Here is a 27,822-nt window from a genome sequence, read left to right on the forward strand (position 1 = left end):
AATATTATATCTTTTTCAGTACAAATTTGATCATTTGTTGTTAAGCTATCAATTACGGAAACGTCTTCTCCAACTGCCCATTCACTGCATGCAGCTCTGGGATCATGGCCTACTTTAAACTCAATTAATTGATCAATAACATGCGATTAAGACATTAATTAATGATTAACAACTTTTTCGCTTCCTTCCTCACCACTTCCCTTCATCTCCATACTTCTATATTCTCCCACAAACTCATTCAGAAACGTAACTAGCTAATAATCTTCGATATATGTCGAGAAATCAACGAGCCTTAGTCTTATCAAGAACTCGAGATGGTGATACACTTCATGCTCATGAAGATGATGATGATGATGGTGATGGTGATGGTGATGGTGATGGGTCGTCGCCTGCGATCAGAGAAATCCACGCCTTGACCACGCCTCCTTCCTCGGGGGCCCGACGTCTGGAGACTTGGGAAACAGGCAGCCATAGATCATCTCCTGCTTCTATGGCTTCATCGGAGATTAATTTCACCTCCATCAGTAGAGAGTTTAATGCTTTAGTCTTGGCTGGTTCCAATATCGCTTCGGAGAATGAGACGGGGAACTTGGGGAGGATAGGAGAGGAGGAGAATTTGCTAGAGGAAACCAACCCTTTGGCGATTGTGCCGGATACTAATCCCCTGCAGTCTCCCGGAGGTGGTGGGGATAGAGCGTTGGCACTTTCTGCAGCTGCGGGTGATGGTGATTACCGTATCAATGGAGGTGAGGTGTCGGTGCAAAGTGTGAAGAAAGAGGAGGTTTTGTCGAAGATTAGTGCTTGGCAAAATGCGAAGATAGCCAAGATTAATAATCGGTTTAAGCGGGAGGATGTTGTGATTAAAGGTTGGGAGGGGGAGCAAGTGCAGAAAGCTACTTCTTGGATGAAGAAAGAAGAGGTACTTCTAAATTTTGCGTGTAAAAAAACAGATTAATGCATGCAGGGGTTGCTAGTTTGTTCTTATGGTCTTTAATTTTGCGTGTTTCTTGAAAAGTTGAAGATCATGCAACGATTTATCTGTTCTAGAAATAATTTCAAATTTCATGCCAATTTTTTTTTGAAAAAAAAAAGTAAGTTTTGCTATAGATCGGCCCTCAAGTGTTCTGCTCTGTCAAGCTTCAAAGAAATGGCTGGCACAAGTAGAAATCGACAAGGAAGAATCCAATTCTTTGCAGTCAGATTCTATCTTGTTTTCCCTGTTAATGAAATATGATATGATGAACTCGAAAATCTTCAAATTCACAGAGGAAACTAGAGGAGAAAAGGGCAAAGGCACTGGAAAAGATGCAGAATGACATAGCAGAAGCCCACAGAAAAGCAGAGGAGAGGAGAGCTTCAGCTGAAGCCAAGAGAGGAACCAAAGTGGCCAGGATTCTTGAAATCGCCAATCTCATGAAAGCCGTCGGACGACTCCCAGCCAAGCGATCTTGCTTTTAATATATCATCATATAGATCTATTGGTATCCATATCCCTAAAAAATGTGTATATAAAATATTGAAATGCATATTGATTGAGTTTTGATCATAAGGATTGTAATCCAGGACCTTAAGCTATATGGGATTCCTTGCACTTTTTCAACTCAAAGGGTATCCAAGTAGTTCAAGTACTGTGGAATATGAGTGTACAAGTTGAACTCTACTACATATTTGAGATGTCAGTTTTGTACCTTTGAGAAGTTCAAATATCTGTTCAGTGTCTGTGTTTTTTATACTTCAGTGAGTAATCAAACCTCTGTTTGAGCTTGTGTTAGAATCACATATCTACTCTTGCTTTAACATTATTAAGTTAATTTTGTAATACATGAAGGATTTTGTGAACTTGTGAAGATGAATATATACTCAAAATTGGGAAATAAAATTTTAAATTTTTTTTTTTATTTCAGCCATTCAATCAATGATTTTTGATAGGAGGATTGATGAATAAGATATTTTATATGATTTTTTTAAGATAAAAACTTGTGTGAGACGGTCTCACGGTGAGACGGATCTCTTCTTATTTGGGTCATCAATGAAAAATTATTACTTTTTATGCTAAGAGTATTATTTTTTATTGTGAATATCGGTAGGGTTGATCCATCTCACAGATTAAAATTTGTGAGACCGTTTCACAAGAGACATACTCATTTTTTAAATATGTCAGCTGTTGTGAATTTTTTGAGATTGGATAGATTAAATATAAGATCTTTAAGGTAGAAAATCGTCCAGAAAATGATAAATAATAAAAAAAGAGGCGAAAATATCATGTTATGTTTATTTGAAATAAATTGGGTAATATACTTATATTTTAAATTTAAAGGTGTTACGTGTAAATTTTTTTATTTAACAATTTAATTCATACGATTGTTATAGAAAATTGAAATTCTAAAATTAGTTCTAAAAAAAATTATAATAAAAAATGATTAAATATCTTTTGGAGCTTTTAACAGCAAGAAGCGAAGTGCAGCTGGCAGCAGCAGCTCCGGCGAAGAAACCTAACCAGGAATTCCCATTTTCCGTTACACCTGCGAGCCGCCGCCGCTGCACCACGTTAACCTCCTCTAAGACAGAAGACCACCGCGTTCCTCCCCATAAATCAGGAATAGAAGAACGGAAAGAAACCTGCACAGCGGAGATTTTTAGCCTTTTATTTTGACTTCGATTTTTCTTCGATCCAACGCCGAATCAGTTAATTGGGATCAATTGGTTGATGATTTCTTAAGCCTCAAAACGGTGTAAGTCTCAGTCTTGGATTATTTTCCGTCATTTCTAAAATCTTTTTTTTCCTTCAGTTTTTCAAACTTTTATTGTTTCAGCCTTTCAAGCCTATTCTTAGCGTACGAATTCAGCGAGGAATTTTTAGGATAGTAGTAGAGTACGGATATGAGTTAGGAAATGGCTGGGTTTCTGGAGTCCGGTTGAAACGCTACTGCTGTAGCGGGAAGCCCTGTTGTGCAATCCAGAAGCGGTCCTGGAACATGATAAAATTATGATGTCAAGTGTTGTATGAAAGCCCCAAAGTCCTAGACAAGAATCGAGCGAAAATTCATGGGCTTTTTAAATTCAAGAAGGACAATAATTCAATAAACCACCCGAATTAATTCTACCCAAAAATGATTTTCCTTAAAATTTCAGCCTTTAAAAATATTTAATAATATTGGATTAAGTTTTCTCAGGTGGCATTACATTTTTAGTTAAGAAATTTAGAGTCAAATTTAGGTTATTTTTGTGTGGAATAAAGTTTTTTTTTTTAAAATTATTAAATCGTTGATCATAGACCTTTTAGGTGATTCTGGATAGGTCAAGTGTTGGGGAACTTTCAAGTATCAATTAATTAGAAGCAGGGTCATGTACTTAGAAAATCGGTAAAGAAATTCTCTAACCGATATGTCCAGAAATAAAGTGAAAGAAAATGTGGGATAAGTTCTAAGTTATTTTATCACGATTTTATGAATTATTATGAAACATAACTAGGGATGGCAATGGGTAGGGTATGGGTCGGATTTCATACCTCCATCACCATACCCATTTATTAAATTCATCCCCATACCCATCCTCATACCCATCGGGTATTGAATTTCATCCCCATCCCCATACCCATCGGATTATCGGATACCCATACCCTACCCAATTATCATATACAATTGAATTTTTTCAAATTTAAATTGTTTCAATGAAGTTATGAATATTTAAAAAATTATTTAAATAAACAATAAGAAAAATTATTCACGCTTTATAATAAGTGTAAATATGAAGTTTTATATATTTTCTTCTCTTTTAATATACAAAGTATCGTTTTCTTTAATTTTCAAATTTATGATTATATGTATTGAAAACTTCGAAAATCGGTGAATTGACTGATGAATCTTTAATATAAATAAATATAATTACTATATATATACATACATACATACATACATATATATATTTATATATATTAATTTGAACGGGTATTCGGGTCGGGTGTGGGTCGGATTATATCAAACCCGCCTCCATACCCGAACCCGAAAATACCCATACCCGATTACCCAATTATTTAATCGGGTCTAAAAATCCCTCCATACCCTCTTCTATTCGGGTCGGGTATCGGATCCTCCAACGGGTTCGGAGAAAATTGCCATCCCTAAACATAACCAAAGAATTCAGAAATCCCGATTCAATTTTTGAGGAAAAGACTCAATGTATGAGAATATTTTAGAACCTGGGAGCTTCATGTATTCAGTATGTTAGCCTCCGGTTGTATGATCAATGCGATATTTTTCTATCTGCATGGAAGTTATGTGGTCTTGTGATTCTATGTGCTTCTACGTTATTTTTTATCCATGCATTATATTTCAGCATTCATGTATTTGTATCTTGAGCTTTATCGTTCATTTCTTTGTATTGTGTGATCAAAATTGATTTTTTTGCAGTAATAAGAGTAGGTCATTGCATGATGTGTATTTTAAGTTTATGGTGCATGGCCTTTGAGATGTGATGTACTTTTACGGTGCATGGGTTGGGCCTATGACATGCTTTACAGTGCACAGGCTGCACCTTTGGCATTCTTTGCATTTCATGGCTTGTCCAGAGTTATGGCATCCATGGCTTATTATTTGTGTCCGATTTGGGACTGATGATTAAGCATTTCATCCACGTGTTGACCTGTATGGACTGTATTCCAAATCTTAAGTATGAGGTTTTGTATGAATTCAAACCCAACACGCATCGAATGTCTGTGCAATTTACGAGCATCATGTTTAATTTGCATGCTATGCTATGTCATATCTACCATATGTTTATGTATTTGACTTTATGGCATGTTTAACTCTCCCTAGGCTTATCTCTTGTTGATATATTTTTAGGTGAAGAACAAGGGTCGAAGCAATAGAAGGTCACCAAAAATGGTAGGTGTTGTGACAGAGGACATGTCTCTTTTACAATCATTTTATTTCATGATTTATGCTTTATTTGCATACTGGGAATTTAAGCTTTATTTTCTTATAAATTTATTGTATGAGGTTTTAGAAAGTATTTATCACCAGGATAGGTTCATTAATAGAGATATATTGATTTTATTTACAACTAAAATAAACAGCAGCTTCTGCTTGCATGTTTATTAAAGTAAGGACCAAGGGTCCTACATTGCAATTTTGGTGTATTTTGAATGTCAAGACTTCGAAGATAAAGAGTGGAAAGGGCAGGTGTGATTTCTTTAGTTACTGAAAGAGGACGAAATGATACAGAAATTTCATGTTATGGATATAAGCGATTGAAGTTTTCTCAGTGCTCATATACTTTAAAGTGGTTCGTTGGTTTTGGTGATATCTCTCACTTTGTTATATAGCTTGTCAAGTAACTCTAATTGATATACTGTCATTTGATTACAGTAAAGTGAATATCTAAATCATTTTACTTTGGGAAGAAATTCTTGTTACTTCACGGATTTCATTTGTTAGAATTTAGATTAGTTTCCAGCAGTTGTTGATCTAAGCTAACACTGAAATTTTGATTACTTGATCACAAGTCGATGTATATCCGTGTTAAACGTGAGAAGACAACTTACTTCCTGCAATGCGTTCCAAGTGAGACTATTCTACAAATCAAGGAGAAGTTGCAAGAACTCATTGATCAGCCAGCTAACAATCAAAAACTGATACTAATGTCAAATCGGGAAGTGTTGGCTGATTCTAAATCATTGGCAGATCAAAAGGTTCTACCTTAATTTTTTATGCGATAATTGATTTCAAATTTTTTGAAACTTATTTTACTACTTTGGTCTGGAACCTAAATCGATTGTTATTTCTTGTGTCTTCCAGGTTGAAAATGACGCTGTCGTCGCACTGACCCTGAGAAAAGGTTCTCTAATTTTCATAGATTTGCTTTCTTTTGGAATATCAAAATATAACTTATTACATTGTTAGTGAGTAAATCATAGACGATTTAATTTGTATTTTCATGTCTATATCTCTAGGGAATGGCATAGAACTTGGCATACTCTGTTGTTCATTTGCGCATATATATGGCTAGAGCAGTTCCATTTATAGTCAGCTTTATATTTCTTCTGTGACGACGGTATGAACTATGAAAATAAAAATGCATCTAATCATGACGAGGGATATCTTGTATCGTGGCTAGGAAATGATGATAGATGATGTATCTAACTGATCAAAATCGTTTATTGCCATTGTATGGCTAGAGCAGTTCCATTTATAGTCAGCTTTATATTTCTTCTGTGACGACGGTATAAACTATGAAAATAAAAATGCATCTAATTGTGACGAGGGATCTCTTGTATCGTGGCTAGGAAATGATGATATATAGGTGATGTATCTAACTGATCAAAATCGTTTATTGCCATTGTAGGAGTAATCCCCGTGAGAGTACATTCTACATGTACATGTTAAAATTGTGAAAGGAAGAGTCCCATAAATTGCTTCAAGTCTAGAAGCCAAGAAAGTGACGACCCTATCTCCTCTTTATTAACTTTAGGCTTCAGATATATTTTCATATACAACATAAGACCCATCTAGTATCTGCTGTGTATTCTTATGCATGTATTGTTCAACTCTGGCATCACTCTACTTTTTTTACTTGAGCTTTTCAGATGATAATGAGTTCGAGGAAGTAAATATCGCGAGGTCAAATGATTTCTACCAGTCGCGTGACTCGGAAGGTAGTTCTAATTGGTGAAATCAAGAATCCAATAAGAAACAGCTGCCATCTTGTTTAGGCGAGGATGGTCCTAAACACTTCCATCCGCTGCATTGTGGTGGCCATTATTTTTGCAGTATGCTTGAACTGCTTCTGGTGACTATCAGATTTGATATAAAGTTGTATTTGGAAAGATAAATTTCATTTGATTTGAGGGATTCATTGTCAGATTTCATATGACAATGATGTTGAAACCTGATTTGAAATTGAGTTAATCTAGTCACGGTTATTATTACATCTGCGTAAATAAATTGTTAAGAAATTCGTCTTGATTTGAAATGCTCCAACATAAAAATTGAATTGAACAACTAAGTCGATTTGAAATAATGGTTTCGAAACACAATCCAAATGCACCCAAAGTCATTTAATTTTCATCAAGTTTTCCACGTACAATTGTAATAAATGACAAATTGCATTGCCGTTTTTTCGGCAATCATTTTCTTCCAAAACTTAATTGTAATATCATTAATTAAATACTAACGATCGGAGTATAAAATGAGTCGCATGTATTATATTAAGTTTTTATTTTAACAAAAAATGAAATATTTTCACCCAATCTACAAAAAAAAAAAAAAAAAAAAAAAAAAAAAAAGAATCATCTTAACGATTGAACTAAAACTTGTGTGACAGACTCGCTCGATAAGTCGATGATATGAACGTTGTTGATATGGTAATATTAATATCGGTCATTGTAATAAAAAAATAATAATTCATAATTTATTATTCTTCTCTCATTAGTTAAAGCAATATTAACTCGCATTCTTTATAAACACTAGGAAAATGCACGTGTGTTACACGTGGTTAACAAAGGATCGAACCATAATTATGAAATTTAGATACTGTCTAAAATCGTTTGAGTAACATCATGTTTAAGAGTATTTCTCAATCTAAACAGGTCAAAACACAATAGATAAAATAACATGATGACCATAAACATATATATTCATTTGTTCATATGACAAACTTTTCAATCAACGTGATTATGACATAATAACAACTTTGTCAAACCAGAAAATATTTTTTTCATCCAAATATCATTCATAAAAGAAAAACAATAAAAATAAATTAATAGAGTAATGGATTTACTATGACCCATACCACAGTGTACTTAAATGAAGCACACAAAATTATAAGCAATAATAATAAAAAAAAATATTCTCTTAATTAATTAAAATTAGCATTATATTGTTAAAATAAAACCACTAAAATTGTTATCAAGTTTAATTCAATTGCTTTTGCTAACTTTTAACCCTTTATAGATTTTGTTTATTTTTTTATNAAAAGATCATATGCCAAATCAGTAAATCAACCGCTATAACTATTAAGTCTCATTACAAAAAACCTGAATCACTTGCTATCATGAAAGATTTTCATTAACATGATTGTAATATAACAGAATAAGAGATGGTAAAAAATGAGAATGACTTGAACATTATCAACTATAATAGAGAGAATTTCTACATATTTAACATCATCTTTGGGACAAAACTAAGGGACAAAACTAAAAACTGAGTTAATATAAATATATATTCTACCTTTCTTCTCAAATGATAAAAAAAATACCCTAACCAATAAAGAGACATCAGATAAAAATGGATCAAGAATGTCAAGCACAATAAGAGTACTTCAATTTATTTGTATCATCAATTGCTAGCTCTAGGGAAACATCAAAGGTTAAACAAATTATATATGTGAAAAAATGAAATGAAAAACAAAATGAAAACAAAATATTACAATCATCATAATAGAATGCAAAAACCTCTTTCGACAAACAAATGCGACAAAGAGGGAAAAAAGGTGAAAATAACAAAAAACGAAGGTCACAAAGAAGAAAAAGAAAAGCATGGAGAAAACAATTTAAAAAAAGTGAAGAAGAATGATAAAACAAGTGAAAAAAGAATACAAAGGTAATACTAAAGGTCAAAAGAATATAATAAACACATGAACTAAAAAATAAATGCATAAGACATCAATTTCTACCAACATAAATATAATTGAATGATAACTACTAAAATGAATTAAATCTTATTAACCTTAACATGAATAATGACTAAAATAACCCTATCAACTATATCAAAATGCAAAACAAGAGGTCATAATAGTAAGCTCACAAATAGAAATCATATATTTATATGTATATAGATATAGATATAGATATAGATAATATTAACAAGTAATCAATGCCAATGAAACTTAAAATAAATTTATTACATGTCCCTCAATTACTTTAGGACATCTGATCTTAAAATGTATATAAATTGAACCCAAACACAAGAAAGAAAGTAAAAAAAAAAAATGACAAGAATATTATTAGTAACCCTAATTTTGTTCCTCTCATGCCACACCTTGTTGAGTGAGAACATAATTGACTTCGATAAACGAATGTTTGCTCGAATCCATAGAAGAATACGAACTGCAGCCAACCTTCCTCTTCTCAAATGGAGCCCTGAGCTGGGTAATGCATCGTTCAATATCGCCATAGAACAAGCTGAAGGGACCTAAAGCCCCTAGCTAGAAGGAAACATTGAAGGGAAGTTTTGGTTGAGTCGATACTACCAATGCGACGAGAGGAATACGATTAAAGTCATGGAAGCCGCCGTCGATAGTTTCCGTCATGCACAGGGCGCACGTCACCAGCTTTTTTGGCCTCGTACCACATACTTCGGCTCGGACCGTGGTGGATGGGGCGGTACCTGTGGTATAGGGAGTTATACTGATTATATTGTCTGTTTGTATCAGCCACAAATACCTGGGATAATTTAAAAAATACACTAAGTGTGTGTGTGTGTGTATAGATTATATGCACACATACAGTTAGGGTTGTTGGTTAAAATTACCCCAATAATAACTTGATCGTCTGAGTAGTTAAGGTATACATACAATAAAATTGATCATAATGTTATTGAATTTCCGCTACTTTTTGTTTTCTGTTATAATATGAATGCTTGAAATTTTATATAAGATTAAAAAAAAACAAATGGAAAAATTATGCAAAAAATATGTAAAAAAATAAAATACTGGAAGTGAAAAAGACATAAAATACAAAATATTTTATAAAAATAAATGTTTGTTTATGATTTGAATTTTATGAATTTCATTCGAAACTCTTGAAACTGAATAAAATTTTACATCCAAAAATAGAAAATAGAGAGAGTACTTGTGGAATGTTAATATCATTTTTATCCTACTTTAATATTCACGTTATGACCCATTTTTTGTTGTCCAGACTCGTTGCTTTGTTTTACTTGATCACACATGATCTGCCCTTCAGTACTAGTTTAGAATTAGAAGTTTACTATAATATGTAAAAATAACTTTTTTCGTGGAAATTATACATCCGTATTCGTAACGTATGGATTCAAGAATTTAATCAACACAATTATTTTTAATTTTCTCCACGCACATAACCATGCCGATATGATCTACTAACGGCAAAAACACGATTTCGTCTATGTTATACAAGAGTATATATTTCTTTTCACATGTATGATAAAGGTCAAAATTTAACCTTAAATAAAGTGATTACATTTGTTTCCATGTGAAATTTGAAATGTCCATGAAAAATTAGATTTTGTGTGTTCGAAAATGTTGTCGTGACACAAGAAATTCGACGTGTCTCATGATCATGATGTAAGTATTCCAGAGAAATAATACTAAAATCTAACAAAAAGTAAAGTCAAAAGACTAAGATCTAATTTTAACAGGTTGGAAGACCAAAAAAAAAAAAAAAAAAAAAATTTAAAAAAANAAAAGACTAAATTGACTATTTTCCCTAAAAAAAATCTAAAAAGTAATTTTGATATTATGAGCCAGCTTGCAAGCTTGGCTCATGAACATTATTTTTGAAGTTGAGCTCGAATAACCCATGTTTGATTGAGCTTGAATCGAGTTGGCTTCTCATTGGCGTACGTAACTTTATGGTTATTTATTTATGAGATATTTATGTATAGAAATCATTTTTTATGAGTTTAATTTAGAAAACAGAACTTATTTTAATTCAGTTAATAATATTTTTCTAACTAATATAGTGAATCTTGTGTGTTTTCAGTAAAATATACTATGTTCTCAAAATTTCATTTTAACCCTATTTTTTTTTACAATTTAATCATTTTTTATCGGAGATATTGATGTAGTACTAGACATGTCAATATCACATCACTGTCGCATCAACGTAACATCGAAAAATGACTGAACTTGTCAAAAAATATAGCAGATTAAGTTTGAAATTTAAAATAGAATATCAAAATCGTATTGAGATAATATGACAAAAAATGTAAAGATTGTGATTTATGAAGAAGATTTTTTAATTTTGTGCATGGGTAAATATGAAAAACATTCGATCCAAGATCCGAAGTACAAAAACTATATATAAAAATTCAATTAATTTCATCACGATACTACAAAGTTAAATAAAATAGTAATGTAATCCTTAAATGAATAAACGTGTTTTTTCATCAATCCCCAAAACTTATGGACAACAAAACCTCCCAGTATATATTATGAAATCTGTGATATATTAAGAATAATAAATATCTTTAATATAAACGAAAACTTCTTGTCCTTAATCCAACTTCTATTCTCATTTCGAATTCTTATAGCAAAGAATAAACAACAAATTTATTAAAATCAGAACTGATTGATGAACTAGAGTTGGCGGCGGTGGAGTTGGAGCTCGCCGCATGTGTAAGCTGATCATGGGTTCTGCCGCCATGGAAACATGAGGACTCACGGTGGTCAGACTGGCGGAGCAACGTGTGGTGGTGGTCGTCAACGGCGGATGGAGGGTGGTAGTACATGCGAGCAGTTTGAGGGCAGTGAGAATGAAACCTGGCTGCTATTCTAACCCCTGCATCTAGAAGCTCCACGTATTTTCCCATCGAAGAACACTAAACTGTGTGAGAGTTTTCTGTTGTTGGTGGAGATGGGGAGACTTGTGTATTTATAAGTTGCAGTTCTAGCAAGCATTTATATGGACTTTTAATTCGGTGTTGAACTTTAGTTTTTTTGACTAATTAATTAGGGATTGACTTGTGATTGACTCTGTCAAATGTGGCCTTTTTCCGTTAGGTGTAGCTAGGTGGCAACAGTGGGAAGAGACTGGTCAAATATANTTTATTTGTTTCATCACATCTAATAAGTGAATGACGTATCATCGTTGCTTACATAAAGTTCTATCCATATCAAAAGTTAAAGGGTATGAATAAATTTTAGTTATTTTAGGGGGTCGACAAGTTACGAACTCCTAGCCGATAAATTAAGGAAAGGCAATAAATAATGTAATAAAGAATGTTGAGTTGTCCAGAAAAATGTACCACTAATCGTTGGCTTAGGACGTTTAATTTGATATTATTTAAATAATTTTTTAAGCACTTGGTTTTGGGGTTGTCCATTCTTAACATCAAAAGCCAGGTAAATTAATTACTAGTTCAAGGGACTTTGAGCAAAGTCAGATGAAAGGGCTTTTTGTGCATCTGAAAGCGGACTTACAAGCTAATTAATAGAAGTCAAATATTATTTCCTAATAAATAAATATGCTTGCTTAGAAAAACGATAGGGAAATACTATTTATGTCACATTATATTTTTTTTAAAAAAAGGTCATATATGATATATAATTCTTAAATTAAATTAAAAACTAAAAGAGAAATAAAAATTTGTAGAATTAATAACAGATTTTTTTAAAAAAAAAGCATAAATTTAATGGATTCAATTAAAAATGTAAAAAGAAAAAGAAACGAATTCATTTTTAAATAAGCCTTAGCATTTTTTCCCTAATAATACACCTGGCAAAAATAATCACCCTCAAATTATTTTTAAGAAAACAGTTTATAATTTTTTTGCCTTCGTACTTACAAAGTCGTGGAGCCACATAAAATTTGAGGGGTTCCATCTCTCCAAATCCAATTAAAATATTTTCCTCCTATATAAATTAAACATAATCTAAAATGCTGTAAACAAATTTAATTTAAGTAATATGAATATACAACTCGATTAGTTAAAATTGACTAAATATACAATTCGATTCAAGCTCGAGTCTCACTCATTGCAGATAGTTTTTTTAATTTATTTAGGTAGATTTAATTATTTCTTTGCCCAAGATAAACAAATCTCGGGTCTACTACGCTCAAGTATTATCGGTAGTATGAACAATTATATTATATTTTTATAGTCTGAAATAATAGTATACTTATACTCTAAAAAAATAGATAAATAGAACTTCTCACATTAGATTATGTATAAATTAATTCATCGCGGACGACATAAGTGAATTGAGTTTGGGCCCAAATAATATATTTAGATAGATGAATTTAAAATTCATAATTTCAATTATATTTTTATTGTAAACAATAAAAAAATTAATAAAATATTAAATCTATATTTTATTTATTTACACATTAGTTACACTAAATAAAATAGAATTTCAATGCTTCCATCATTGGATGAACTCGAAATATATCCTAATTAACATGAACAATATAAAACATGTAAGAGTTGGATTTGAAGTTTATGGTCTTACCTCTCTAAAACTATAAAAATATATTTGAAATCAATGAATTTGAAATCCATCAATCCAAACACAACCTAAATCATATTATTTGAAATATATGGTATAGAACATAACGTGTGAATTTAATAATTCCGTATCATATTATAATTCTTTTAGGACAACAATTATAAATGAATAGAGTATTAATATTCAACTTAAACTTACTCATTGAAAACGTAAAACCCTAATTAAAGGCTGATATTATAATACACTCTTCTACATCATATTTTTTTCCAAGTAAAATGGTTCTAAAAAATGTGCAGAATTATTTCTATATATAGACAGAATTGGTACGTACCATTTTGTGATAAATTGGTGGGTTATAACTTGTAGAACCGTGTAAGCTATCAAGCTATCTGAGGAATGATGCAAAAGATCAATAACTGAATATGCATAAGACAAGAGCAAACAGACAAGAGCAAACAGACAAGTAACCTGTTAATTATTGAGGGATCCAAATTTCAGATTACACATTTTATTATATTTTGAAATTAAAGTTAGATTTTTTTTACTTAAAAATGAATATCCACCCTATTTACAGCTACATGCTGGATAAACTATTGCTGGCTCGAGTAGTTTCTTGAAACCAATTAGCTAGATTAAATTTAATTTTATTGACATTAAATTATCATAAAGTTTTGATTCTGCATTATTACCTTGTAAATATAAGGATCTATGCGACCTCCAGCTCCATATCTCTTTACTTCCTCTTGTTTCAGCAACCTAGATCAAGAACAGATTTGTTAGTTTTGGAATATAGTATTCATTTAAGCTGAAGGACTTAATATCCAGAATTTGGGCATTGGGGATTAGATATGTTAAGAAAAAATATTAATTTTCTCCTGCGAACAAAAAGGGCATGTGGTCATTGTTGAAACACTTTATCCCAGAAACTCGAAATTACAAGACATTGCTCAATGATAATTTTATAGTTTATTATGCCTTGACCCAGAATTTTTATCCAAGAAGTATGAATCAGATACTAGCCTACCAAGACCAACTCAATCAAATAATGAGAGCAGATTTATATCGAAAAAGCCATTTTCAAAAAATAAAATTAACCCATATAAGTGAAATTCTTGTGTAGAATAAAAACGTTTCATTCCAACTCTCGCATAAAAAGTGACAAATAAGGTAGTGAGGTATGATAATTACATTCTCAAGGCTTTGCTGGTGGAGGGGCTATCACCGAGCAACTGGCGAATTTTCACTTCAGAAGCGTTCCCTTTAGACAAGATTCTCAGTATGGCCTCAGCTTGGTGTTCCATATGAGTAGAAACAACTGGCTTCCTCACCTTCTTGATGGCTTTACTTTCGGTACTGTAACTTTGAATGCTTGGGTTACTTGACAAGCACGATGAAGCATCGGCTGATGTTATCCCCGAAGCACAGTCGGATGATGTTGCTGGCTTGCTGGAAGTCAGTTTTAGGTCATCAGATACCCAGATGCTCTTTGAGCGTTTCTTTCGAGCTACCTGAGCATTTTGTGGAATCATTAGGGGAAAAACATTTGAGCACTGTTAAAATTAGGATAAATAACTACACGCGCAAATGTGAAATATGGTGGATCCTACTGTCGGACTACTTAGTTGGAAGAATAATCTTCAAATTCGACGAATGTTTCTCATGATCTGTGGAGCTAGAGACAGAGATGTCAAATGAGTTGATTGACATCCCAAAAAATCCAGATAAACAATATGTTTCTGTCATTATTTTATTTTACTCAACTTTATTCAACAAACAGCAGTAAGCAGCGTCCTGTTTTACCCACATATCTCAGCTGCAAATGAAATTTGATCACAGAAATACAGATTCGTTTTAAACAAAAATGAAGAAGTATGAAATCCCCAATCCCAGACACAAAAATATGGATACAGAAACACTCTGTAACATCCAGTTATTAAAAAAATGGCCAAACAACTGATCACTCTGTCAATAACGGCATAAATTAACTCAAAGAGGCGCGATATTTAGAGTAAGAGAATGAACAACGGCTGAGATCTTTTCTCAAGGAAAAAATATCAGGGGAACAATTTATTGACCAATAACCGCGAGTTTCAGCTTTTTACATAAAAACAGGGTGTTTCTTAAATCTGAATCAACTATTAAAACAAATAGTAGCTTAGTCAAAATTCACAGCAGATTTTCGGTCGTTACATAGTATTCAAACATACCCAAACCAGTTATTTGTAGCTCACAGTAAGATTCGCATTTATTCATAACTAAATCAAAAGACCGATCAGCCGATTACCTTTAGCTTAAGCTCATGACGAAACCGAGGCACAGATATGACCACAGACGTTTTTTCATCTACACTCGTCTCTGAACTCCACGATCCGTTGCTTGATTTCGAGACGGAAAATCTCGAATTCTCGAAGCTTTCTGGACTGCTGAAGTCGTTAATCATGTCCCTGAAATAATTAAAAAAAAAAACAATAATTATTGATGTAGGGAACTTAATCAAAATGGCGGAAATATAAATGGTAGCTGGAATGGAATCTTACTTCGGGGGGAGGGAGGAGAGGAGGAGAAGGACGGAGGCGACCGTTCGTTCGAGATTTGAAGGAAATGAAGCTTGTTTTGTCTTCGAGACCATGCTTTTGTTCCCTTAAAATGGCGGGAGAATTTGGAATTTTTTTTTTTTTTGGGCAAAAATGGGAATGGGACTTTTAAAAAGTTGATTGATTGCTTACTATTTATAGTCGGTTTGATTAAACAAGCTCGTGAATTAATTTTTTTTAAAAATGTATTTTCTTAAAAAATATGGAATTCTTAAAAAAAAAATATTTTCTAAGAACAATTCACGAATTCCAAAAAAAAAAAACAATATTACAGCCCAGTTTGACGTGGTACATCCCATGGTAATGGTATATTACATATAGGAAGCACGATATTTTTATTTTATTTTTTTATTTTTGAAAATATACGGGAAGCATAATTCTAAACCAAACAATTGAAGGATTCGTTTTTTATTTGCGGTTATCTACCAAAACAATCGATTTTAATTAAGTTAAATTTCTTTGTTTCTGTATGAATAAATTGGTAAGTTTTGATCATTTGATTTTGGAGTATGTCTCTTGTGAGATAGGCTCACGAATCTTTATCTGTGAGACCGGTCAACCCTACCGATATTCACAATAAAAAGTAATATTATTAGCATAAAAAGTAATATTTTTTCAAATAAGAGATTCGACCCAGGAAATTGATCCGTGAGATATCTCACGTGAGTATTTGTGTTGATTTTGACCGAATACTCACTCCTATTCCATGGATTTTTCACATTTGTTTGGCTTCACAATAATCTTAAATATTTTAATATTTTTTGGATAACACTGAATCGTAATCACATTAATCACTAATACACATTCTCTCATAATTATGAAAAATAAAACCATGAAATGCAACATCTCAACCCCCCATTACTTAAAATATGTAAGTTGACATGTCCACTTCTCGTCTCCACGGCAAGCCAGTATTTGATGGTATGCTCGGATTTCGATTGCTCTACACCACGTGGTAGTGTCGTGTATTTTTTTTTAGATCAAGATATCTCATTTTAGGCAAAAATTTGAGTGAGACAGTCTCACGGATCGTATTTTGTGAGACGGATCTCTTATTTGGGTCATCCGTGAAAAATTATTATTTTTTATGCTAAGAGTATTACTTTTTATTGTGAATATCGGTAAAGTTGACCGTCTCACATATAAAAATTCGTGAGACCGTCTCATAAGAGATCTACTCTTCATTTTATGAGAGGAATTTGAAAAAATAATCTTCTATAAAAAATGTAGAGCAATGCATGTGTGTATTCTCAAAGTAGAGATCCAAATCCATAAAATACAGGCTAAGATATAAATATAAAAAAAAATCGAAGAATTTGATTATAATTATTAATGACAATTAAAAATAAGTGCACGAAAAAATAAATAAATAAATCCAACGACCAAGACATAATGTGTAGAGAAAGATACCCTCGCACCACTCCCAGTCTGTCTTTTTTAACACTTCTCACCAAACTAGACAACAGTAGTTGTTGGATTCAACCTTAAGAAACATCGTCCCCATTCCCACCCCATTTCCTGTCGGCAGCACCCCAATCCCACTTCTCTCTCACACACACCGAGTGTTTTAGATCCCAGATTCCTCTTCTCCCCCACCTGGAAAACGCAGGTGCTCTGTGTTGGGCAAACTAGAAAACCAGACTGTTGTCAGTGATGTACTGAATTCATCGACTGAGTCAAAAGGAGTACAAAAATCAGCTACCATTGTTCTGTTATTGGCAGTGGGTTAGTGTCACTCCGAGTATCCGAAACTGAGGTCAAATGTTGGTCCAAGATCGCGTTTTCTCTTCTTCCGATGGCCCAAAATCCCTCAATCACCCATCGAGGAACAAATTTCGCTTATTCCCTCCCAAGAAACTTGATTTCTCCACATGGATTTCGGAGAACATCTTCAGAATCGGCATGATTATCCTTGTCATCACCACCGTTGCCGCTGTGTTCTGCCTCCGAAACTATTATACTGCCGGGGGAGACGCGGCGGCGCTGCTGTGCCTTCAGTCAACTCAGTCTCATTCAATCCACCCCAAGTTTCCTCAAATCAATTGGAATTCTATCCCCCGCGTTGCCGATAAAGTCACCCCGTTCTCAAGCTTTCGATCTGAGAAATGGATCGTTGTTTCGGTGTCTGAGTATCCCTCGGAGTCATTGAAGAAAATGGCTAAGATTAAAGGATGGCAGGTTCTTGCGATCGGTAATTCCAGGACTCCAGAAGATTGGAAATTGAAAGGTACTATTTGTGCTGAAGCTCATCTTCAGTTGCTATCTGAAAGTTGATGATTTATTGCAGTAATTGCTTTAATTATCGACAAGCACACCAGGGAGTTGCTAATTTATTATAAATTCAGCTAATGTGAATAAATTAAGTGTATTAGTTTATGTGATTCTTTCGTTACAAAAATGGAGAATCATTTTGTATAAATGTTATTTTAACAGGTGTTATTTATTTGTCATTGGACATGCAAGCTCAATTGGGGTTTAGAGTGGTCGATTACTTGCCCTTTGATTCTTATGTCCGAAAAACTGTTGGGTATTTGTTTGCCATACAGCATGGTGCACAAAAGATTTATGACATTGATGATCGAGGTGATGTGATTGATAACGATATAGGGAAACATTTTGACGTTGAGTTGGTCGGCGAGGGTTCGAGACAGGAGGTTATTTTGCAATATAGTCACGATAATCCTAATAGAACTGTTGTGAATCCTTATATACATTTTGGGCAGCGGTCCGTTTGGCCAAGGGGGTTGCCCTTAGAAAACGTAGGTGATATCGAGCATGAACCATTTTATACAGAGGTTTTTGGTGGGAAACAGTTTATTCAACAGGGAATTTCGAATGGGTTACCTGATGTGGACTCGGTTTTTTACTTTACTAGGAAATCGACGTTGGAAGGGTTTGACATTAAATTCGATCAGCATGCCTCTAAAGTGGCTTTACCTCAAGGTACCATGGTTCCTGTAAATTCTTTCAACACTATCTTTCATTCTTCTGCATTTTGGGGGTTGATGCTTCCTGTCTCGGTGAGTTCAATGGCTTCGGACGTACTGAGAGGTTACTGGGCCCAAAGGCTTTTATGGGAAGTTGGTGGGTATGTCGTGGTGTATCCTCCCACCGTTCATCGGTATGATAAAATTGAAGCATACCCTTTTTCTGAAGAGAAAGATCTCCACGTTAATGTTGGTCGGTTGATTAAGTTCTTGGTGGCATGGAGATCTAGTAATCATAGATTGTTCGAGAAAATTTTAGAGCTGAGTTACGTTATGGCTGAGGAAGGATTTTGGACAGAAAAGGACTTAAAATTCACAGCCGCATGGCTTCAAGACTTACTGTCTGTTGGTTACCAGCAGCCTCGTTTGATGTCCCTTGAACTCGACAGGCCTCGAGCAAACATTGGTGAAGGTGATCGAAAGGAATTTGTACCACAGAATTTACCATCTGTGCATCTTGGGGTTGAAGAAACGGGAATGGTGAACTATGAAATTGGGAACTTGATAACATGGAGGAAGAATTTTGGGAATGTTGTGCTCATTATCTTTTGCTATGGACCTGTGGAACGTACAGCGTTAGAGTGGAGATTGCTATATGGAAGGATATTTAAGACGGTTATAATTTTATCAGTGGAGAAAAATGTGGATCTTGCTGTGGAACAAGGGGATGCCGACCGTGTTTACAAGTAAATTCTCCTCCTCATTTCTAGTTTCAAATTTTTTTTTTCTTAGTTTCAAATCTATAAATCACCCTCCTTTTTCTGTTACTTATTGATTAAAATGCTATTCCACACATTGATATTTAGTAGTGTTGCAACCTAATCATTTGCTTATTGCCTATCCCTAAGCTTTTATACCATAAAGTTTTTCCCCTTTATTCAACCAAAAAGTTAAATATGAGGAATTTTTCCATTAAACCTTATATTACTTCACTCGTTAGTCCATCTTTTGTTCTTATCCCTGTTCTTCCGAATGTCATTACCTTTCACGTGTGTTGGTCAAGATGAGTCTAGGCGTGCAGTAAGAATCAACAGGAATCAGGATGGGAATTTGTACTCCACGGTTGTAACCGACCCTAGATTAGAAACTTGCAGTCGATCATATTTCCCAGAGTCATTGATTTTTTTTTCTTTTTGGGTCAATGTTGGCATTCTTTTCTGGTGTCTATGTTGGAGCAATCTATTGGGGGCAAAAAGTTTGTCAGATAACATTCTGTGTTTCACTTTTTCGTTTTTCTTTACTGCAGTTCATGCCATACTGATAGTTGAAATTGAAACTCAACTTCGTCCTGATACTTTTTACTCTTTTTTGTTTCTTTTAATTATTTTGAAAGCATTATTATTATTATTTGACTAAATTTTGAGATGTATAATAATGTGATATTTGTCTCTCTTTTTTTTCTTCAGGAATCTGCCAAAATTATTTGATAGATACACCAGTGCGGATGGCTTTTTATTTTTGCAAGACAATACTATTCTTAATTACTGGAACTTGCTGCAAGCCGACAAGACTAAGCTCTGGATCACAAACAAGGTAAATAAATTTATCCGTCAATGGTAGAGGTGCAAAATTACCGATGGGGACGAAAATTACTCAAATTTTCGTATTCGAGCTCAGCTCAGGCTCGAATATTTTATCTAATTTGAAGCTCGAAAATGAACTTTGAGTTTAAGTTCAGCGCAGGTTAATGGTTGGATTCAGGATTGATTCATTTGGTTTGAATTAAATCATCGAATTTTATCAAGCAAAAACTTGAACTATGGTGAAATTGTGAGCTCCTTTTTAATCATATGATTATAGTGCATTAAATACTGAATATATAAAAGCTCGCAAAGTATGTAGACTTGAATTTGATGAATTTGATTTGAGTTGGATGTTTTCGAATGATAATCAAATAACATTAGGGACACCTCGATTCGTTTAATCAGAATAATGTTGGTTTTTGTTTTTCAAATTTCTAAAAACTACTTCCTCTAGGTGTCCAAGTCTTGGACTAGTGTCCCAATTGCTGGCAACTTGGATTGGTTTGCAAAGCAAGCCGATCTGGTCAGGAAAGTGGTTGCCACGATGCCAGCCCATTTACAAGTGAGTCACAAAGAAACGGTAAAAGATCACCAGAGCCTTGTAATCTGCAATTCCGAGGTATTTTATGTCCCCCGACGTTTTGTATCAGACTTTATCGATCTTGTCAGTCTAGTGGGCGATCTAGATATCCACCACAAGGTTGCTGTACCAATGTTCTTTCTAGCAATGGACTCTCCACAGAATTACGACTCAGTGTTCGATTCTATGAGATATAAGCAAAAGCCACAGAGTAACTCTACATTCTATTCTCCCGAAGTACCTGCAGTTCACCCCTGGAATGTGTCGAGTGAGCAGGACTTTATTAAGCTGATCAGGCTCATGGCAGCTGGTGATCCCTTGTTGATGGAATTATTTTGATGTCCAATTTGAGTACTGGGAAAATTTGAAGCTCTCGAGGAGGCGAGATCTGAAAATGTATACCCTTTCGTCGAGGTATGTATACTGAGTCGTCTGTTGTACTATTCTTTCAATAGGAGGCATTTCTTGTAGATTTGTTTTTTTTTAATTTTTACTGAATGTAAATCTATCTTCACTTAAACAGAATTTGGAGAATCACTTTTTTTAATGTTTTCATCTTTGTTACTTGTAAGATGAGTAATTTACGTTCATCATGTATTCATACCAGCAACAGATGAGCTTTTTGTTCCCAGAAAGCATTCACTCGAGTTCATCATCACTGTTGGGATATCTTTATACTTGAGGCAATAGACGGACCGGATGAACTAAATTACTAGTGTTCGAGATATTTTATTTTATCATTTTCAATATTATTTACATTTGTATCCTCTCAGGTTTATTTTGTAAATCATGTGGTTTAACTGCTATTTTTAGTAAAAATGAATGGATATTTGTGTCAATATACTGTAAAATACTAAATCTCAAGCTCGAGTATGTTGACGCGACGATGCTAGAAAAAATCAAACTAGTTTAGCTCAACTATCAAAATATGCTATACTAAAATTCCAGCACAAAATTTTTTTTGAGCCGAACTCAAGACTTCTTTTTCTTTCAAGTTGAACTCAAGTTTGACTTGAATCGAATTCACCTACGCGAGAAGTTCCATGGTTCTTGCAAAAATGACATCTTAATCCAGGGGGTATGGTTGTAGTCTTGTAGTGTTAGAAACAAATGATGGTGAGTAAAGCTTTCAATAGAAATCAGTGTCTTACAGGTTACCAAATACAATGAAGGCAAACCACCCTGGAAAAATGAACATCATGAGCAATTTCTTAAGGGAAAAGATTCAGGATCCAAGTTTTGAATCAAGATTTTAACGATCGATCCCTTCGATCTTGTCTTCGACTTCTGAGTACAACTGCTTCAATTTCTCAATGTTCTCTTCAGAAGTTTCCCAGTAGCCACGCCCATTAGCCTCCAAAAACGTTTGAACCAACTTCCTAAAAGAATTTGGGTTCGTGCTCATGAGTCTGTTCAACATTTGCTCATCCTGAATAAACGTGGTGTTTGCCTCTTCGTACACCCAATTGTCGACTTGTCCAGAAGTTGCACTCCATCCAACGGTGTTAGTCAGGCGTTTTTCAATCTCACGAACCCCCTCGTACCCGCTCGACATCATGCCTTCATACCATTTTGGATTCAATAACTTAGTCCTTGCATCAAGCCGAACGGTCTCAGATAGCGAACGCACCTAAATCAAGAAGAAATCGTCGTTAAAAGAATGCTGAGTAAAAAAATTGGTAGGAATATATTCTAGGAACTAAATATAATAGATAATTTATGTGCGACACAACTAAATATGATAAGAGAAATTATGTGAGACAGCGTCCACATGATTAAAAGAAAAAAAAATCCATGTGGTGCATTTAGTTTTATTATTTGAAAATAAATTCTTTGATTTCTAACCAACACAATTGCCATTTACACGTAGCAGACAGATAGTACGCAAAACCATGAATAACTTATTTCTTGATGGCAAGTCATGGAATTTACCTGTGCATTAGCTGTAGTTGTATCAGCAATGTATGCATTAGGCTTCTTTCCATCTTTCCTGAGGTTCTGCACCAGATTTGTTGGGTCCGAATCAAAGTAATGACTGACATCAGTGAGAGAAATCTCTGATGAGTCAAGATTTTGGAATGTAGCATCAGCCGTGCTGAGAGCCATCTCAAAAATATTCCTCTTCTCAGTCATGCCTACACCGGGAGCATCGCTGTCGAATGCGAAGGACTTTCGACTCAAGTACATGTCCTGGAGTTGCTTCTCGTCGTTCCAGGATGAATTTTCAACGGCAAGGTTTACATTTGAGGAGTACGAGCCCGAGGCATTTGAAAATATACGGGATGCAGCTTCACGTACATTAACTCCTAGATTTTTAGCTTGTTCCAGTGCATGTTTTCTGACGTAATTTTGGTCTTCAGGCTCGTCTAGCTCAGCGACCATCTTCACAGCTCGATCAAGGAGATTCATCTATGTACAAATATAATAGAACTTACTCATGAAAATGATAAATGGATAAAGTTATAATAACTATGAAGTAAGCCAAGAAAGTGTGAAGACCTGATTAATGAAAAGGTCCCGGAACACACCCGAACAGTTGACGACCACATCGATCCTTGGTCTTCCAAGCTCTTCAAGACTCACAGCTTCTACCCGGTTCACTCTCCCAAAAGTATCTGCAACTGGCTTAACTCCAATCATCCACATTACCTGAGCCAGTGACTCCCCATATGTCTTGATGTTATCTGTTCCCCACAGGACAAGTGCAATAGTCTCGGGATATTTCCCTTCGTTTTCAGCCTTTTGCCTCTCGAGCAACCTGTCGACAACCACCATTGCACTCTGCATAGCTGCAGCTGTGGGAATAGATTGTGGGTCCAAGGCGTGGATATTCTTTCCGGTGGGTAAAACCTTCGGATTTCTAATTGGATCTCCTCCTGGACCTGGCTCAACATATTTTCCTTCCAACGCTTGTTTCAAACTTCCCAATTCATTGTCCGCCACAACAAGCTTCAAGCATTCCCCTAAGAATTGAAACAAGACTCTAAGTTTTTCTCTATCGGCACGGTGAAATTTTGTGTTCGACAGGTACTGAATCCATGGCTCATTTATTCCAAAACCAAGAATTGACGTAAGTTTGTCAGCAACATCAACAACCTGCCCTTTCTTGTTAGTAGTTCGCTCAACAAATGCGGTAACTGCGCCACGGGATGCCTCGGTTATCTGTCGAAGTAGTTCCACATCATCTAAAATGCCTTTGTCACTTCCTCTATAGACATCCTCAATTGCTCGGCCCTTGGTCTCAGCCAATATTGTCGGCAGAGATGAAATCCCATCTTCAGGACGATCTAATGCGGCGATATTGACCAGAGTAGCTACCGCCTCCATAGCCGATGGAGGCTCACCAATGACATGAAGACCACATGGAAGTAACCGTGATTCAATCTCCATAATCTTGGAATATACTTTACCCACCACGAGGTCTCGCTCCTTGGCTGAAATCTCAACCCCTTCTTCAGGAAGTTCCACATCCTTGTCAAGATTGCACTGCCTGGCCGTGCTGATGATAGAGCTCACGATCTGAGATCCACGTCCCGTGTCTTTAAGAGATTGGTAGGAAGAAATAAGCTCACTTAGCTGCTTCAATCCCTTGTAAAGCCCTGCATTCTCTGCTGGAGGAGTCAAATAACTTATTGTATTTGCATAACTCCTACGCTTAGCAACAGTGGCCTCCGATGGATTATTGGCAGCATAGTAATACACGTTTGGGATGTTCCCAATAAGACTATCAGGGTAACAAACATCACTCATTCCGACTTGTTTCCCAGGCATGAATTCAAGAGAACCATGAGTCCCAAAGTGAAGAACAGCATCAGCTTTAAATATTTTCTCAACAAACGAATAGTAAGCAGCAAAACCGTGATGTGGGCTCGCCGATTTTGAGAAAAGAAGCCGCATCGGATCACCTTCATAACCAAATGTGGGTTGTACACCAATAAATACATTTCCGTACTGTTTTCCATATACAAGAAGGTGTTCTCCATCAGAATTCAGATTTCCCGGAGGTTTCCCCCAGTTTTCTTCCAAAGTAGAGGCATATGGAGTCAGCCTTTGGTACTCCCTTACGCCCATTTTGTACACTATGTTAAGATTCGGGCTGTTGAACCGAGCTTCTTTATCGTGAATTACGTCTTCCATTAAGGCTTCAGCATTTTCAGGAAGATTCTTGACATTATAGCCATCGTTTTTTAGCTCTTTGAGGACAGAGTAGATAGAAGAAAAAACATTCAGGTAAGCAGCAGTTCCAATATTGCCTTTGTCTGGGGGGAAACTGAATACGGTAATCGCTAGCCTCTTATCTGTCTGCATATGATAAATTAGGCAGGTAAGTTTTGCTGTAAATGAAAGATACTGTCAGTTAAATGTCGTCTGAATGATATGTTGTAGAATCAGCAGAACTTGAATGTTCATTTGAGTAAAGCAGATAGAACAAAATGATTATGATTCCAGGTAGGTAGCAATCAAATTTGAAACTTAGACCACATCAGGGTTATCATCAATCACAATTTTCTTGGAAGTAATTTATCAACCCTTATGTTACCTTTCTTATAATATGATATTTACCTCATGAATTCCAAAAATAATTGTTGAATTCCTATAAGTATTTATGCCTTGATAATTCACTTCAGTTTCTTCTAGATAATGGTTTTGTTAATCTTCAAAGTTTATTAAACCCAGCGGGTTTCCAGTCAGTCTTTTGTATTAAAATGCTTTAAATCAATTATATCAGTAGATTATATACCTTAGATTTCCTCTTCAGCTCAGCCCATTTGATTGCTCTGGTGCAGAGCTGCTCCACTCTTTTGTGAAGAGCATGTGATTTCCCTGTGATAGTTACATAAAACCAGTCCAAACAAATTAAACAACCAAAATCACTAATACTTCAGCAAGAAATTGACCAAACTATTTTAGGTGAGAAAGTCACTTGCCTGTTCTAGGGTCTCGGCCAGAAAAAACGATCGGTTCCATGCCTCCATCAAGCTCCGGGAGAGCAACTTGTAAAGCCACCTGAATAGGATGGAGTCCCAAAGTGCTATTCAGCCACTCCTCTGTAGTCTGAAAGACTAACGGCAACGCTACAATGTATGGGACATCAAGCTTCATCAAGGACTCAACGGCCTTTGGATGATCCTGCCTCGCCGGCCCTCCAACAAGAGCAAAACCAGTAAGTGACACTACGGCATTCACCATTGGTTTCTTCGTGATTGTATCAATGAAGTACCGCTCGACCGGCCCTGAAAAGTCTAGCCCTCCAGCAAAAATGGGTATCACTTTAGCCCCTCTCGCTTCAAGCTCCATGATCACAGCAACATAGTGACTTTCATCTCCAGTAACTATATGGCTCCTCTGCAGCACCAAACCGACCACTGGTGCATTCGAGCTCTTTAGTTTCTCATTTGCATCCCTCCTCGTACCATACCAATTCAAGTACTCCTTCACATCATCATACATACACGGAGCCAAAGGGTGCCAAATTCCATTATCCGGGTACAAAACCGGATCCGAATACGGGATTTTCATCCCTTTCAGAGCTGGTACATAAGAACCAGAGATCATCTTCAAGAAATTCACAAGATTATCCTGCGAACCCCCGAGCCAAAACTGCAAGCTAAGTATATACAACCTTGCATCTTGGGCTTTATCACTTGGCAAGTACTTCAAAACCTTAGGCAAAGTCCTCACAAGCTTCAGCATACTGTCAGCGAATCCGGCAGATGACTTGTTCTTCTTCTTAAAAAGCTGAAAAAAAGGACTTTTCGACTGCCCAAGCTGCGACATACTGAATGAACCCAACTTATTGAGTCTCATTACCTCAGGCATTGAAGGAAAAACCAGAACAGCATCAAGCCTTTCCCTTTCTTTCTCCACTGCAGCCTTCACCTTCAAGGCCAATTCCTCAACAAAAATCAAGGACCCTATAAAAACATTCGCATCCTCAAGGTCTTTGCAGAAAGTTTTGTATGTATTCTCATCTCTAAGCTCCTCCACCAAATAACCCACAACTTCAAATGAAGCATACTCTCCATTCTGGTTAAGGCTCTGAACTGCAGCTGTAAGGGATGATTGGTATTGAGCTTCCAACACGACGTACACGACTTTTACTGTGGGAAGCCCTCTTAAGTTTTCGGGCACAATTCGGCGTACCTCAGGTGTGGTTTGAGTGAACAAACCATTGCCAATTGCATCACATTTAAATTTTTTGTTGTGTTGGTTGGGTTTCTTGGGAAGAAATGAGCGCAAAAAGTAGTTCTTTTGTGAAATTGATGAAATGAGTTCAACCTTAGAGTTGGGTATGGTGAATGAAGAAGAAACCAAGGAGGCCATTGCTCAATGTCTGTATTTTCAAGAAACACACACTTGTTTCTTGGTTACAAGATAAAGAATAAAATTTTGAGGATAGACAAAGAAACTTTGTGCACGGAGAGTTGGACAAAAAAAAAGAAGCAGAATTATGAAAAATGATGTGTGTGAACCTTTAGACTCTGTGCAGTTTCAAGATTTTTCTGCAAAGTTCTTCACTCGTTTCAGCAGAGTGCTTGTGCTTTTAGAGTTGAGAGGGGGCGTACATAACAACAAATCTTTGGTTAATTTAGTTTATGGCGAGAGAGAGGGACACGTGGCGACAAGGGCAGACATCAATATTGTGGCTTGAGTTCTTTTCTTCGTATGATTTAGAGAGGGAAAATTGAGGTTGCCCACTTGTGCTTCGTTTATCTATTGGGGTTACATGTGATGAAGTTTCTTGGCCTGTGATTGGTTTGTTTGGATTTCAAGGAAAATTGATGGGTGGCTACTGGATGGGATGAAGAGAGATGTGACTTATGAAGACCTTTTTGCTTCTTGTTTACGAATTTGTCACTCCAGTGGAAAAGGGTCGATATTTTGTTATTTTTTGCCCTTGTGTATGTTTGTGTACAAATAACTTCCGTGCGTGG

General features: G+C 35.4%; 5 protein-coding genes and 1 long non-coding RNA gene across 9 annotated transcripts; 3 read left to right on the forward strand and 3 right to left on the reverse strand.

Moving 5' to 3' along the window:
- LOC140963426 (remorin 4.1-like) lies at nt 1–1,704 on the forward strand. The gene is made up of 2 exons (XM_073422749.1): nt 1–919; nt 1,267–1,704. The coding sequence occupies exons 1-2, from the start codon at nt 272–274 to the stop codon at nt 1,456–1,458; spliced, it is 840 nt and encodes a 279-aa protein (XP_073278850.1). The 5' UTR covers nt 1–271; the 3' UTR covers nt 1,459–1,704.
- Nucleotides 1,705–2,411: 707 nt separating this feature from the next.
- On the forward strand, nt 2,412–6,920 carry LOC140963019 (uncharacterized). 2 transcript variants are annotated; one of them, XM_073422220.1, is made up of 5 exons: nt 2,412–2,732; nt 4,842–4,883; nt 5,504–5,689; nt 5,796–5,835; nt 6,584–6,920. In XM_073422220.1, exons 2-5 carry the CDS (start codon nt 4,881–4,883, stop codon nt 6,667–6,669), a joined length of 315 nt encoding a protein of 104 aa, XP_073278321.1. In that variant the 5' UTR covers nt 2,412–2,732; nt 4,842–4,880; the 3' UTR covers nt 6,670–6,920. The 2 variants fall into 2 exon arrangements, with proteins under 2 accessions (XP_073278321.1, XP_073278322.1); XM_073422221.1 differs by lacking the exon at nt 4,842–4,883 and having other exon boundaries at nt 2,412–2,730.
- Nucleotides 2,764–4,835, reverse strand: LOC140963020 (uncharacterized). Its single transcript, XR_012172646.1, has 2 exons — nt 4,132–4,835; nt 2,764–3,467 (listed from the first exon to the last, which is right to left on the reverse strand). It is a non-coding gene; the product is annotated as an uncharacterized lncRNA (long non-coding RNA).
- A 6,515-nt stretch (nt 6,921–13,435) lies between the features above and the next one.
- On the reverse strand, nt 13,436–15,821 carry LOC140962294 (uncharacterized). The gene is made up of 5 exons (XM_073421150.1): nt 15,741–15,821; nt 15,488–15,647; nt 14,392–14,711; nt 13,893–13,959; nt 13,436–13,592 (listed from the first exon to the last, which is right to left on the reverse strand). Exons 2-5 carry the CDS (start codon nt 15,641–15,643, stop codon nt 13,584–13,586), a joined length of 552 nt encoding a protein of 183 aa, XP_073277251.1. The 5' UTR covers nt 15,644–15,647; nt 15,741–15,821; the 3' UTR covers nt 13,436–13,583.
- A 1,396-nt stretch (nt 15,822–17,217) lies between these two features.
- On the forward strand, nt 17,218–21,683 carry LOC140963556 (probable glycosyltransferase STELLO2). Of its 3 annotated transcripts, none has more exons than XR_012172705.1 (5): nt 17,218–18,024; nt 18,231–19,470; nt 20,191–20,317; nt 20,762–21,301; nt 21,495–21,683. XR_012172705.1 is itself a non-coding variant. In XM_073422929.1 (5 exons), the coding sequence occupies exons 1-4, from the start codon at nt 17,559–17,561 to the stop codon at nt 21,224–21,226; spliced, it is 2,298 nt and encodes a 765-aa protein (XP_073279030.1). In that variant the 5' UTR covers nt 17,218–17,558; the 3' UTR covers nt 21,227; nt 21,266–21,467. The 3 variants fall into 3 exon arrangements, 2 of the variants coding, with proteins under 2 accessions (XP_073279030.1, XP_073279029.1); XM_073422929.1 differs by lacking the exon at nt 21,495–21,683 and having other exon boundaries at nt 20,762–21,227; nt 21,266–21,467; XM_073422928.1 differs by lacking the exon at nt 21,495–21,683 and having other exon boundaries at nt 20,762–21,467.
- Nucleotides 21,684–21,998: 315 nt separating this feature from the next.
- On the reverse strand, nt 21,999–27,459 carry LOC140963555 (magnesium-chelatase subunit ChlH, chloroplastic). Its single transcript, XM_073422927.1, has 5 exons — nt 25,816–27,459; nt 25,629–25,711; nt 23,387–25,189; nt 22,820–23,296; nt 21,999–22,517 (listed from the first exon to the last, which is right to left on the reverse strand). The coding sequence occupies exons 1-5, from the start codon at nt 27,209–27,211 to the stop codon at nt 22,140–22,142; spliced, it is 4,137 nt and encodes a 1,378-aa protein (XP_073279028.1). The 5' UTR covers nt 27,212–27,459; the 3' UTR covers nt 21,999–22,139.
- Between the last annotated feature and the right edge of the window lie 363 nt (nt 27,460–27,822).

The sequence above is a fragment of the Primulina huaijiensis genome, chromosome 17 (genome assembly GCF_012295235.1).
Source record: "Primulina huaijiensis isolate GDHJ02 chromosome 17, ASM1229523v2, whole genome shotgun sequence".
In the NCBI taxonomy this organism is placed as follows: Eukaryota; Viridiplantae; Streptophyta; class Magnoliopsida; order Lamiales; family Gesneriaceae; genus Primulina; species Primulina huaijiensis.

Excerpts from the sequence above, each read along its gene's own strand:
- LOC140963426 (XM_073422749.1), top strand. The coding sequence starts at position 272 with ATGTCGAGAAATCAACGAGCCTTAGTCTTATCAAGAACTCGAGATGGT. Across the intron at positions 920-1,266 it reads CTTGGATGAAGAAAGAAGAG|AGGAAACTAGAGGAGAAAAG; the intron begins GTACTTCTAAAT and ends TCAAATTCACAG.
- LOC140963019 (XM_073422220.1), top strand. Across the intron at positions 5,690-5,795 it reads AATCATTGGCAGATCAAAAG|GTTGAAAATGACGCTGTCGT; the intron begins GTTCTACCTTAA and ends TGTGTCTTCCAG. Across the intron at positions 5,836-6,583 it reads CGCACTGACCCTGAGAAAAG|ATGATAATGAGTTCGAGGAA; the intron begins GTTCTCTAATTT and ends TGAGCTTTTCAG.
- LOC140962294 (XM_073421150.1), bottom strand. The coding sequence starts at position 15,643 with ATGATTAACGACTTCAGCAGTCCAGAAAGCTTCGAGAATTCGAGATTT. Across the intron at positions 14,712-15,487 it reads GTCATGAGCTTAAGCTAAAG|GTAGCTCGAAAGAAACGCTC; the intron begins GTAATCGGCTGA and ends CAAAATGCTCAG. Across the intron at positions 13,960-14,391 it reads ACCAGCAAAGCCTTGAGAAT|GTTGCTGAAACAAGAGGAAG; the intron begins GTAATTATCATA and ends TTCTTGATCTAG.
- LOC140963556 (XM_073422928.1), top strand. The coding sequence starts at position 17,559 with ATGTTGGTCCAAGATCGCGTTTTCTCTTCTTCCGATGGCCCAAAATCC. Across the intron at positions 18,025-18,230 it reads AGAAGATTGGAAATTGAAAG|GTGTTATTTATTTGTCATTG; the intron begins GTACTATTTGTG and ends TTATTTTAACAG. Across the intron at positions 20,318-20,761 it reads AGCTCTGGATCACAAACAAG|GTGTCCAAGTCTTGGACTAG; the intron begins GTAAATAAATTT and ends TACTTCCTCTAG.
- LOC140963555 (XM_073422927.1), bottom strand. The coding sequence starts at position 27,211 with ATGGCCTCCTTGGTTTCTTCTTCATTCACCATACCCAACTCTAAGGTT. Across the intron at positions 23,297-23,386 it reads GGGACCTTTTCATTAATCAG|ATGAATCTCCTTGATCGAGC; the intron begins GTCTTCACACTT and ends ATTTGTACATAG. Across the intron at positions 22,518-22,819 it reads CAACTACAGCTAATGCACAG|GTGCGTTCGCTATCTGAGAC; the intron begins GTAAATTCCATG and ends TTCTTGATTTAG.